Raw genomic sequence first — 13,676 nt, forward strand, 5'->3', positions numbered from 1 at the left:
CGTCAAAAGTCAATTTATCATTTTATGTCTATTTTATTTTTTTAATTAAATATTATTAATTTTTTAATACTTAGCGGATTTATAATAATTAGTTAAGGCTGATATAGTAAAATTACAGTTAAAACAGCTGAAACAGACATGTCATAAATGTATATTTTATTTTTTTATCAAATATTATTAATTTTTTAATACGTAAATGACATATAATAATTAATTAGGAATAATATAATAAAATTACGAAGTAAGCAGACAGCTGAAAGCAGACATGACAACCGCCAGCTGCCTACTATTCACCTACCTGGTGCAGGTGAAGAAGCAGGCATGTTGACAAAGAGCTGTCTGCTTCTTTACTCTTATTAATAGTAGTAACTATATATTATATATAAATAGTATTTATATATAGTAGTAAAGTAATAAGTTTTCAAAACATCTCAATTTGTAAATTTGCATTAAACTATTTGCAACAAGTGTAAACCTTGTTGCACTAAAAGAACACGAAAAGTATAGTCAAAATTAATATAAATTAATAAAAGTATTTCTTTTTCAATCTATAAGCTTAAAATTTTAGATGAAATGCGCTTCATTGTTCAACATAGAAGCAAAACCTGAATGTGTCTCATAATTGCTATCTATTTGCACAATAATTTCACATGTCGATCTAAGAAATGAGTAAGACTCATGTGTTCAGCAATTAAAATATGTTAATAATTTGAACGTTTAAATAAAATTTACTTATAATCTTAAGAATTATTCGTGTATTCTGTCAAAAAATTCTTTAACGACAAAAACGAACACAAAAAAAAATATTTTCTCCATTTCAATTTATTTGATCTTTCTTCTTTTTTAGTTCGTTTCAAAAAAAAAAAAAAAAAGCTCATTCTTTTTATAGTAAATTTTTAATTTCAATTGTCATGTTTAAAAATATAAGATTAAAAAGCATTTTAATTCTTGAAATATCTTTAATTTAAAAGCACAAAATTTGTGTTCTTTATTTATTTTTTAACTTCGTAAGTCTTGGAATAAATATTGTCCATCATGAAGTGGCCATGACGTTTGGGGTTAGGTCACTGAAAATATTTCCCTTGTTTAACTCATCACACTGAAATACCCGTCCACCCTTTTTTTAGCTCACATTTAATTTAATTATAACTTCCTTTGCCGTCCATAATCCAATTGATTCTCATTCTTTGTTTCACTCATCTCCTTCTCCCCACTCAATCTTAGAGAAAAACTATATTAGATTCTTATTGAAGCTTTTATTCTATATATGATAATTACTTTTTCAATTTAAATTTATTCCAAAAAGAGTATCAATTAACTTCCTTTTGTCACAAAATTTACGAATAATTTCATTTTACAAAGTGTGAACAAGTTAACCATTTATTACTAGTGTCACACTTGAAGACAAGATTTCTTGCATGATTTGCTTAATACTTAAGAACATCTTCCTCCTATATAACTTGCCTTATCAGTATAATATGTCTCGCTCTTACTACTCTTTGCTTCCAAGAATATTGAATAAATTATGAAGTTTTTGTTTCTTTGAATGTAAGTGAGATAATTTAAGGGGAAGTGAGAATGCAGTTGCTATGGCGGAACTGGTCGGTAGCGGTGGCACTATTGGTGGGGATGGTGGTGGTTGCCGGTGGCGCAAACGTGACATACGATGGAAGGTCGTTGATAATAGATGGGGAAAGGAAGATGTTATTTTCTGGCTCTATTCATTATCCAAGAAGCACCCCTGATGTATGTCTTTCTCTCTTTTAATTCACGTTGAATTTTGTTGTTTACTTAATTTCTTTTTGTTTTAGTAGTGATATTTTTATTCATGAATGTATATCTGTGCATTCATCCCCTCATCCATAATACATAAGAGTTGTTTACTCCGAAATGGATTCAAAATTCTATGTTTATGGATTCTGGATTAAAGTACGGGACTATTTATCGAGTTCTAAATAGTATTTACTCATACATGACTTAAAATTATTGAATTCAATCAAACTCAAAATTAATACGAATGTAGATCTGCAATTCCTGTGCTTCAGTTTCTATATGATATTATCAATTTAGTTTAATATGTATATAAAATACGTATAACTAAAACTGTAATTAGTTAAGTCATATAATTTAATTGACTCGTAATGACAAAAACTGTAACTCTCATCTCAGTCAGAGGGTGTATCTAATTGCATTTAAATTTGTTGAATTATACCAGCGTCCTACTAGTTTTTAAAAAAATTAGAATTAAAAAAACATAGTAGAAAATTACAATAAATAATTTCTTGTTTATATAAATTGTTGAGTATAGTTGAGAAAGTATTTAGACTTGTTGGAGGAATCAGTTAGTAAATATAACAAACATACATAACTAATTAATAGTTTTTTAAAACAGAAGAGACTCAATAATTAAGGACTCGATATTTGAATATCTTTAACTTGGATGAATCCGTTTGTAAAATGTAACAATCAAACATAATTAGGAACTTTTCGAAAGCGACTCAATCATTAAGGACTCTATATCTATTTTAAAAATATTTTTTTCATTTTTAACATATGAAGCAAAAATAATTATTTTTTTCATTTAATTTTATCCTTTGATTAGTTATTTATTCTGTAAATCATTTTTCAAAGCCTAATATTAAATATCAAGAATTAATAAAAGTAATGTAATAAAATAATCATTTCAATCATCATTTTTGATAAGTAAAAATTAATGGATGACGTATATCTTATGTTGGACTAAGTGTGACAAACAAACATGTCAAACATACATGACTAACAGAGAGACTCAATAATTAAGGGCTATTTACTCCAAAGAAAACAACAAAGATTTTCTTTGGTTTATAATTAATCTCAAAACATCACCAACTTTCATCACAATTTTTTCCAATTTCTTCATTTTCACTGTTGGTAGAATTACAAAACAAATACCCCTTTTTTCAATTTTTTGATCGAATATAAAATTTAAAAATACTATATGTTGACATCATCAGCCAAAAGAACTAATTATATATAGGGTGAACTGCCTCAGCCCGAATATGTTCAATAAAATAATCACGAGGAAAAGAAGAGAGGGAAAAACCATGAAAAACATGAGGGCTAAATTCACTAATTTAATTTTAATTCAAACTTTATATTTATATTAAGAAATTTACTTTATGTTAAGAAATTCGGAGTAAAATAATAATAAATTGTGTACCTTAAATTCACAGCGAAAATTGATTTTGCTTCCGAAAGGATCACTTCAAGTCTGCATTGAATCTCTATAGTGTTAATCTTATTTTTCTGACTAAGAAAAGGATCGGGTCGGTCTACATGGGTGATCCATGACCCGTAATCCAACATCTCTCACTTTGCACATGGTGGACATGACCTGAGCCAGCTGCACAAGCCACAAATTCAAATTCCATAGTCGATAGGACTGTGCAAGTATGTTTCTTGCTTTTCCATGAAATTGCACCACCATTTAGCAAGAAGGCATAATCGAAAGTTGATTTTCTATCATATCAGTCACCTACCCAATCAACATCTCTAGAACCTCTTATGGATAAATCTGATCCACTATAGCATAGCGAATAATCAGCAGTTCCCTTCAAGTATCGAAAAATTCTCTTCACTGCTTTCCAATGATCTCTTCCAGGATTAGATTGATACCTACTAATCAGACCTACAACATAACAAATGTTTGGTCGAGTACACATCATAGCGTACATCAAACTCCCAACTACACTTGAATATGGTACTCGAGACATGTCTTCTTTTTCCTTTTCAGTCTTTAAACACATTTCAAGGCTTAAAGTTTCACCTCTTGCTATAGGAGTATCAATGGATTTACAATTATTCATTCGAAAATATTTCAAAATTTTTATTATTATGTTTCTTGAGATAGACTCAAATTTTTCTTGGAACGGTCTCTTTGAATTTTAACACCCAATATATAGTTTGCTTCACTTATATCTTTCATGTCAAATAACTTTGAAAGCCATGACTTAACAATTTTTATATACTCCAAATTATTTCCAGCTAATAAAATATCATCCACGTAAAGCGAAAGAATCACAAACATTTCATTAGATTTTTTCACATAGATGCAATGGTCTTCATCGATCATGGTGAAATCAAATGAAATCACTTTCTTATGAAATCTCAGGTACCACTACTTTGAAGACTACTTAAGGCTGTACATTGATCTATTTAATTCACAAACTTTCTTTTCTTTCCTTTAACAACAAAACCTACAGGTTGTTTGTAATACCCTGTACTTCTACCTAGTTTAAAATCATCCCAAAAATATTAAAGACTTGCTATGAATATGATACATTTTCGTACATATGGAATTTTCAAGATTTTGACTTTTTGTTGTGTGAAAAATTGAATAAGTTTTCCATCGATATTAAATTTGCCCAAATCCGACACCTGGGAGAAGAGTTAGAGCCATTTTAGTAAGACAGTGTGCCACCTGAGCTATCAATGCTTTCTCTCTACAGTCATGTAGCGATCTCCTATTCAGATATCCTACTCAGACTAGGCCAGGATTCACTTTCTCTCTACAGTCATTAGAACTCTATAGAAAGAGTGTTATAGAAATGCTCCAGTCAAGTATAAGTTTTCAGCATAAGTTAGTCCACAGAGCCAGTAGTTCAGTTTAGCAGTCAGGCGAACAAGTTCGGACGGCATGGTTTCCATCTTTCCATCCAGTTGCACTATTTAGAGTCTCATGAATGTGATCATTCTAAGATGGACTAACCAGGTAGTTGCGTGTTCAGCCCAGTTCATGCATCATGTCTTAGTTTCAGATCTCTGATATTTAGTCACGATTTAGTTCATAGGTGCCTTGTGCATCACCTCAGTTTTTCTCATAGCTCAGAAAAGTCAATCCAGCATTCTACAAGGGGCATAGTGCCCCAAGGGGGAGATACACTATAATTCCCCAAAACTTTTATGACATAAACATGCCACTCTTTTCTCATGATGAACCTAGTTTAGGTTAAGGGGTGCTCATGAGTTGACCCTTAGACTCCGATCTCTACTATAAGCCATATATTCAAGGTACTCAGTTTAGATCATGATATTCAGTGCATGTATCACGTTCTAGACTCAGTTACGTTCTCATGTTTCCGCTCATGCATATTTAGTAATTAGTCTCAGGCTCCTTAGCATTTTCAGTTTAAGGAAATAGTCTTCCTTGAACTTATTCAGTTTCATGCTCAGATTTTTATTAGAAACTTGGTATTAGGAATTTCCATTACCAACCTGGTATCAATTACCATTGCATATTCAGTCATGCAGTCATGTGTCAGTTCAGTCATGTATTCATGCATCAGATATGCATGTCCAGTATGATACATTCAGTTTATTAGTCATGTCAGGCATGTACTTATGTCCTAGTTGCTCAGGTTCAGTATGTACTACAACTTATTATTTCTCCCATTTTATTAAGTCTTATTCGAGGATGAATGTTTCCAATGGGGAGATATTGTAAAATCATCCCAAAAATGTTAAAGACTTTCTATGAAGATGAATACACTTTTGTACATATGGAATTTTTAATATTTTGACTTTTTATTATGTGGAAAATTGAATAAGCTTTCTATCGGTGTTAAATTCGCCCAAATCTAACACCCGGGCGAAGAGTTAGAGCCATTTTAGTAAGACAGTGTGCCAACTGAGCCATCAACGCATCGCGGATCATGCCAAAATGACAATCGTCAAAATTTAGTGGGCCTCCGGGATTATGGCACGTCATGCCAAGGCTTAAATCCAGAGTTGTCAATTTCCAGTGTCTCAGTGCGATAACACCACGTCACGGTAAGATTCCAGGTCCCCATCCAGTATTGCAACGCGATTTCACCACGTTGCGCTATCAGCCCAGTTCCCAGTTGGTAATTTTTAGTGGCATGATGTGATAGTGTTGCGTCGCACCAGGTGCCCAAATTGGGTTTTCAGTGATGAAAAATAAAAAAATTTTAAGGGTAATGGGGTCTTTTTCCATGACCCAGATCAACCTTTAACCTCGAAATTATGCCCTAAAAACCCTATTGTATCACTTTTCCTCATTTTCTCTCAAGAACAAAATCATTCTCCCTCAAGAGGCAAAAACCCTATCCCCAAGTTTCAAAAGAAAATCTCAAGAATTCCTCCAAGAACTTCAAGAAACTCACAATCAAGGTATGTTAAGTTTTAATTCATGGGTCCCTTTCACCCATGAAGCTCGAGAATCCCTTTTCAATTCAAAGATTGTATATTTAAGAATGTTCATGATTTATTTGAATTGGAATTCATATTCATGTTATTGTCGGATTTTGATCCATGTTATAGACTATTAGTTTAAAGAATTGATCTTAGTGTGTGTTGATTTACATGGTATTCTTGATAAACCCTTCAATTTGCCACTTGAATTATGTAGCCATAATAATTTGATTTGTTGATTATTGTATAACCAAAGCATGCTCCCCATGTGTTTGATAAAATGTCTATGTGAAGAAAATAGTGCCTTCATAGCATGTTATTATGAAATCCCCATTCATGTACAAGTTAGTGCATGTAAAGTATTTGATAAAATGTCTTAGTCAATGAATTATGGATATATATATAGCCATTGTTATGCTTTCAAGCTTGTGTCTTTACTTTTATGCTATGGAATCCTGGGGGTATTAAATACCCAATAATTTAGCTGTGTGCCTAGGGCCAGTGTCATGTTTTCACGATACTCTCAGTCAAGCCATGATCAGTAGAGTTTAGTCAGTTATGTAACTCAGAAAAACTCAGTAAACTCAGTATCAGTCCAGTCCCATTCAGTAATCTCAGAAATCTCAGGAATCTCAGTCAGTCATCATATCTCAGTAGTATTCAGTTCAGACCTTAGTAAACTTAATCAGTTAGCAGACCTCGGTAGCATCTGTCAATTAGTAGAATTCAGTAATATTCTGTCAGTCAACAGAAATCTAGTGAACTCAGTTCAACATAATTAATCAGTAAAATCAATAATAGATCAGTCCAGCCTAGTATGAACTAGGAAATCATTTCTTTGTATATTCAGTTGGGCGTAGGATTCAGCACCAAGTGAACCCAGGGATGAGGACACACACTGTCAGCCAGTAGAGGGTGTGATCCTTAGTAGCAATCCCTACGTTTCATAACTACATCACCAGCGTAGGTTGAGATGTACCCCTATGAGTCTAGGGACTATACATTTTATTTGAGTTTTTCTTACAGGAGGGGTTGACGGAATAGATCCCCGTCGGAGAGGGTTTACTCACAACTTATCTTTAACCGTGGCATGATGCTGATACCCTTCTAACTGGGTTTACAGGTTAGACCTCACCAGTTCAGATTCGGGGCATGTCGATTAGATGATTACCTCTTACAGTCTTAGTTTTAAATTTAGTCTCAGTAATAGAACTCAGTTCAGTTTTACAGATATCAGGACTTTCAGATACAGTTGCTCATCTCAGTACGAAACTTAGCTGGTTCCATCAGAATCAGGACTATCAGATACAGTCATCTAGCTTAGTCTAGAACTCAGCTAGTTTTTTAGATTCAGGACTGTCAGATACAGTTACCCAATCCAGTAAAGAACTCAGATAGTTTTTCAATATCAGTATACTCAGTTATCAACAACAACAACAACAACAAACCCAGTGTATTCCCACTTAGTGGGGTCTGGGGGAGGTAAGATGTACGCAGTCCATACCTCTACCTCTGATGAAGTAGAAAGGCTGTTTCCGAAAGACCCCCTGCTCAAGGCACAAGATATCACACAAACACATAGTAAAGCACAGAAGCAGATGACATAACATAAATACGGCACCCATAAGGAATATAAAACAGAGGAAAGCAGAGGAAAGCACACAGATTCGTAATAAGCATGGAACACTGAATACGAAATCATAACGGGAATAAAAAATAAAAAATAAAAACCCCCACCAAGTAATTCCCTACACTAGCGACCCAATCTGGCCCTACTCTTCTGCCGTAATTCGCGTCTTCCAGACCTTCCTATCTAGGGTCATGTCCTCGGTGAGCTGTAACTGTTCCATGTCCCGCCTAATCACCTCACCCCAGTACTTCTTCGGCCTACCCCTACCCCGCCTAAAATCATCCAACGCTAGCCTCTCACACCTACGGACCGGGGCATCCATGCCCCTCCTCTTCACGTGTCCGAACCATCTCAATCGTGCTTCCCGCATCTTACACTCCACTGAAGTCACACCAACCTTCTCCCGGATAGTCTCATTCCGAACTCTATCCCGGATACATTCATGCATGTATTCTCACATTCATGTATACAGTCAGTTAGTATTGTTCTTGCATTTGAACCCTTTACATTCAGCTTACCTCACTTGCATACCAGTACATTCAATCATACTGACATATTTGCGCTATGGTGTTTTATACCATAGGTTTAGAAGCACGAGCTTCCGAGCATCCTTAGTAGATTAGACGTTCAGCAGCTAGACTAGCAGTGAGTCCTCATCATTCGAGGGTAGCATGATTATTTTATTACTTTATTCTTTCAGTAGTTCGGAGTTAGTTGGGTACATATCCCATCAACTCCACAGATTTTAGAAAGCTTTGAGGATTTCAGAGTACAGCATATTTCAGACAGTTTATTTCAGTTTTGGGTATTGTTATACCCCATTACAGATATTATTTTTATTCAGTATTAGTTCAGTTTTGAACCTTTTGGCCTTACACATTATATTTTGTATATTTACAGTATATTATTCAGTGCCCAGTTATAGATATCAGTCATGGGTTAGCTTATGGTCCTTTGAGGACATAAGCATCGTGTAGCGTTTCGCGTACCGAATTCAGGATGTTACATTATTCCATGTAGATTTCCTTATTTATTTCTCCATTGATAAAAGTGGTCTTCACGTTCATTTGGTGTGATTCTAAATCTAAATGTGCAACTATAGCCAAAAATAAGCGAAATGAGGTAAATTTCACAAGTGGTGAAAAAGTTCTCTCATAATCTATTCCAGCTTCTTGAGTAAAACCTTTTGCCATCAATCATGTTTTGTGTCTTTCTATTGACCCATCTGATGTACGTTTAACTTTGAGAATCCATTTGTTTCTAATAGCTTTATGCCCAGAAGGAAGGTCAACTAGATCCCAGACGTTATTGGTTTTCATGGACTCTAATTCTTCTTTCATCGCTTTTATCCATTCATCTTTTTCAGGACTCGATAAAGCCTCTGTCACAAAATTAGGTTCATCCAATTCTGTGGGAGATACCAGGAAGACATAATCCTAATCTCATAAGATCTCTTAGGCACACCTTTTTTAGTACTCTTTCGTAATTGAAGTTCAGATTTCTCAATAGGATTTTGGAATTCACAACTCCTACTTGGACCAAGAATTATTTCTTGTTCTATTAGATTATCAAGCATGTCTGGTGATATTATTTGATTATCTGAATTCAATATTTCATAAAGAGGCTCATTTTTCTTTATTTTACCCCTTTTTGAAAAGTTCCAAGAATATGATATCTCGTGATTCAATTTCAGTAGTACTAACACATATCCTTTGGAGTGTTCTAAGTATCTTATAAAGATATATTTCTTTCCTTTTGAACTTAGTTTTCTAAACTTACCAAAACAATCTTTAATATATGCAGCACAACTCCAAGGTCATAGATCATTAAATTTTGGTTTATTATCAGTCTGTGGTTCATAAGGAGTAGAAAATACTATTTTAGAAGACACTTTGTTCAATATATAGGCCGCAGTTAATAATGCATCTCCCCAAAAAGAGATTGGTAAATTTGTCTGTGCCATCATAGACCTTGTCATATCCAATAATGTTCTACTTCTTTTTTTGGCTACACCATTTTATTGAGTTGTATAAGGAGTAGTTAATTGTTTGATAATGCCATTTTTATACATAGTTCTTCAAACTGTTTTGACAAATATTCATGACCTCTATCGATTCTTAATGCCTGTATACTTTTGTCTAATTGATTCTCAACTTCATTCATATATCTTTTAAAGCATTCAAGTGCTTCAGATTTATGAGATATCAAATAGACATAATCAAAATGCGTGAAATTGTCAATAAATGTAATAAAATATGAAGCATCAGTCCTTGCCCTCACATTCATTGGACCACAGATATCAGAATGGATTAATTGCAATGGGAATTCGGCTCTTTTATCCTTCCTAAGTAGTTTATGTGTAATCTTTTCGGCAAGATAATTTTCACAAGTTGGCATTTTAATTTTGGAGAAAGAATTGAGATGTCTTTTCTTTGCCAATCTATTCATTCGATCTTGCCCTATGTGACTCAATCTAACATGCCATGTAAGTATATCAACATCATTATTACTTGAATAACATGACATTACACAACAGTTAACATAATAGCCATAAGTTGAAGGATTACAATCTAAAATAATAAAGCGATCATAACGATGTCCAAAATCATAAAAAAACATTAGCTAGAGTAATTCTTACACAATTACAACTAAAAAATAAATGAAAACCAACATCTAAAAGAACGGACACAGCTACTAAGTTTGGTCGAATTTTTGGAGCATATAGGACGTCATGACATTAAAGACCGGCCTCCATGCAAACTACTTTGCAAGATTCAATCCCTTTGACTTCAAGTCTTGCATTATTTCTTACATAGATCCACCTTCATCCAGGTAAAATCTGATAGAACTCCAAAAATGCTTCTCGATCTTGACTCACATGGTTGGTGGATCCTGAGTCTACGATCCACATAAGATTCAATTAATAAAGCAGTGCTAGAAACACATGTAGCACTTAGAAATGCATTTAGAAATGCTAACTTTTTCTCCTCATGGCATTCACGAGCAAAATACCCCAGAATTTGGCAGTTGTAGCACTTCATCTTGCTCTTGTCTTTCTTCTTGAAAAACTTTTTTCCCTTCTTAAAATTTGTATTATTCTTTTTCTTGGAGGGTCCTTCTTCAGTCTCTTTACCCTTCCCGTTCTTTTTTCACTTTTTCTTAAACTTGAATCCTGAAGAGTTCTTACCACTTGATTCTGCCATAAAAGCATTAGAAGTAGTTTTAGCAGCACCAATCCATTCATCTTCAAGTTCAACATGACGGGCAAACATCAGAAAAAGTTTTGATGCTTTCATTGTGGGTTAAGTTGACCTTTAAGTGTTTTCAACTATTGGGAAGAGATCAGATCACTGCCTGAACCTGCTGCTCATCTGAGAGAACATGACCAGCACTTTTGAGCTAAGCTATTATATTAGACATCAACCTAAGGTGTTATTGGATGTTCTGATCATGACGTTTCTTGTAAGTGCCAAACTTGATAGTCAGTTGTCTGAGGTGGGTGATTGAATTACCCCTATATATTCCTCATAAGTATGCCCAGATGGAATTTCCAGTAGGAAATTCCTCACACTCATGTATGAGGTCATCAACCATAGAATTTGCAATGATTTCACGTACAGTGGAATCAGTCTTTTTCCAAGCCTTATAAGCTTCAAGGTCTCTTCTGTATTGTGCAGTATTTTCCTCTTCTGGTAGACATAATACATGGTTAATACCTTCAAGAGCATTTTGCTCTTCCAGTACATACCATATTTTACGACTCCAAATGTCATAGTTGTCTCTGTTTAGTTTTTCTTTTTTGTTCAAGTTAACAATTATGTATTTTGATCCATGTCTATTATTAAAAGATAATCACACAAGTATTTTATCAATTGTGCATGCAAGTTACACATTTAAGAAAATCATTTCACGTAAAGGTTTCATGTTTAGTGTATAATCGAAAGGACACTTAAGAATCCGATCATCTTCTACGAACTAAACATTCGACCAAAATTAGAAATTAATTTCTTAATGTGTATTAGAATGATAGCTTTCAATTAAGTCATTTTGAACTCAAATAACTGAATAAAATGCATATAAAAAGAGATTAAAAAAAGACTTAATATATGTATATATATAATATAAAGTTAATAAATAACTTCATGTTACAAGTTAATCTAAAGATAAAAGTCATTCCACAAATATTCTAGACGACTTATGTACACCCAAAAAGGCTCGCTAGGCCAAATCTCATGGTAACATCAATTAATTTCTCACCCCATAATCTACAGAGAGAATTTGCAAAAATTGCTAATGCTTTTCGATCTGAGATTTCTATATAATTTTTCAGTTCTACACATTTTATTTCAAACAGATGTATAAAACCAGCAACAGTAATGTTAGGTGACATCTTAAAAGACTTGAACTCTATAAATTTCTTCTGTCTTTCCCTTCGTATAGCCTTCCCATTTCAAAACAGATTTTATGTCGCCCTGGGGACACCATTTCGTATGATCCCACGACCTTGAAAACATGCCCTTCGACGACGTGTTCTTCCATTTTATTTCTTTTCTCGACATCCTGAACTCCCACTTGGAGTGACTTGAGTTTGTCCCTAATCAGCCATGTCTGAAATAATTTGTTTATGAATAATTTAGGAACTATTTAGACTAGAATTATATCAAGTCTATGTTATACACTCATTTAATAAAATTAAAAGGCATAACTTTTTACATAAAATGATTCTCAAAAATCTTTTCTTAAAGCAATTATTTTTTTAATATTATTTAAAAGAAGAAAGAGAATTGTGCATCACTTTATACCCTTTATTATATATATATATATATATATATACTCCATCCGTTTCAAAAAGAATGACCTAATTTGACTTGACACGGAGTTTAAGAAAATAAATAAGACTTTTGAATTTTATGGTATTAAATTAAAGATATGTCAAATGTATCAATATGCCCTTCAATCTTGTGGTCTTAAACATGTCACGTGGAAAGTTAAAATTAAAAAGTTGCTAAAAAGGGAAAGGGATCGTTCTTTTTTAAACGGACTAAAGAGGAAAATAGGTCATTCTTTTTTAAATGGAGGGAGTGTATGTGTGTGTGTGTATGTGTATATATATGTACTAAAATTAGTAGTTCTTGTACTACACTAACATTAATACTATAAAACAATTAACAAAAAATATTTTAGGGCAAAGCACAAAGCAATGAATGTGGATGTCTGCAGTAGAGGGCCTTGGAGTCCTAAATTGAATAGGAGTCTCCATCGTCGTTCTATTCCGCAGATCCGCATAAGTAAGCAAAGTACAAAGCAGTACACTATATTTCTCTATTCTGTCATCTTCTCCAAAAAAAAATGAAAAAAAAATGATTAACAATCGGATCTAAAATCACAATTTCAGCGCATCTGGTTCCAGATTAGAAGGCTGAAAATTCAATTTCTATATTCAATTTACATCCGGTTATGAACACTTTCTAGCAAGCATGTTAATTTTAGATCTTTTCAAGAGTTTATGCACACTGAACTAGAGAAGTACCATTAAAAACAGGGTAATTCAATCTAGTCTCTGATGCCATTGTTAAGAAATTTGGAGCAAAATAATAATAAACTGTGTACCTTAGATTCGCACTGAAAATTGATTTTGCTTCCGAAAGGATCACCCCAAGTCTACTTTGAATCTCTTAGAGACAAAGCTTGAATCACCAACTAAATGCTCTCATTTTGGTATTGTCATTAATTTCAATTCTGTATTTATGAACCAATCTCCTTTCTTACTGTATTTGTTTTCCTCTTGTTTTTATCTTGTTAGAAAAAGAAAAGATCATATAGAGGATCTTTAGGGCAGGAACAGTTATAACGGTTT

General features: G+C 33.5%; 1 protein-coding gene across 1 annotated transcript in view; it reads left to right on the forward strand.

The window, feature by feature from the left end:
- Positions 1-1,190: 1,190 nt before the first annotated feature.
- The window catches only part of LOC107867778 (beta-galactosidase 16), a 44,089-nt gene continuing 31,603 nt past the window's right edge, over positions 1,191-13,676 (forward strand). The window contains exon 1 of the mRNA XM_016714181.2: positions 1,191-1,746. Coding sequence (XP_016569667.2) covers positions 1,579-1,746 — 168 coding nt within the window. The 5' untranslated portion in view covers positions 1,191-1,578. The remainder of the gene's footprint in view (positions 1,747-13,676) is intronic.

The sequence above is a fragment of the Capsicum annuum genome, chromosome 4 (assembly GCF_002878395.1).
Source record: "Capsicum annuum cultivar UCD-10X-F1 chromosome 4, UCD10Xv1.1, whole genome shotgun sequence".
Taxonomy (NCBI): domain Eukaryota; kingdom Viridiplantae; phylum Streptophyta; class Magnoliopsida; order Solanales; family Solanaceae; genus Capsicum; species Capsicum annuum.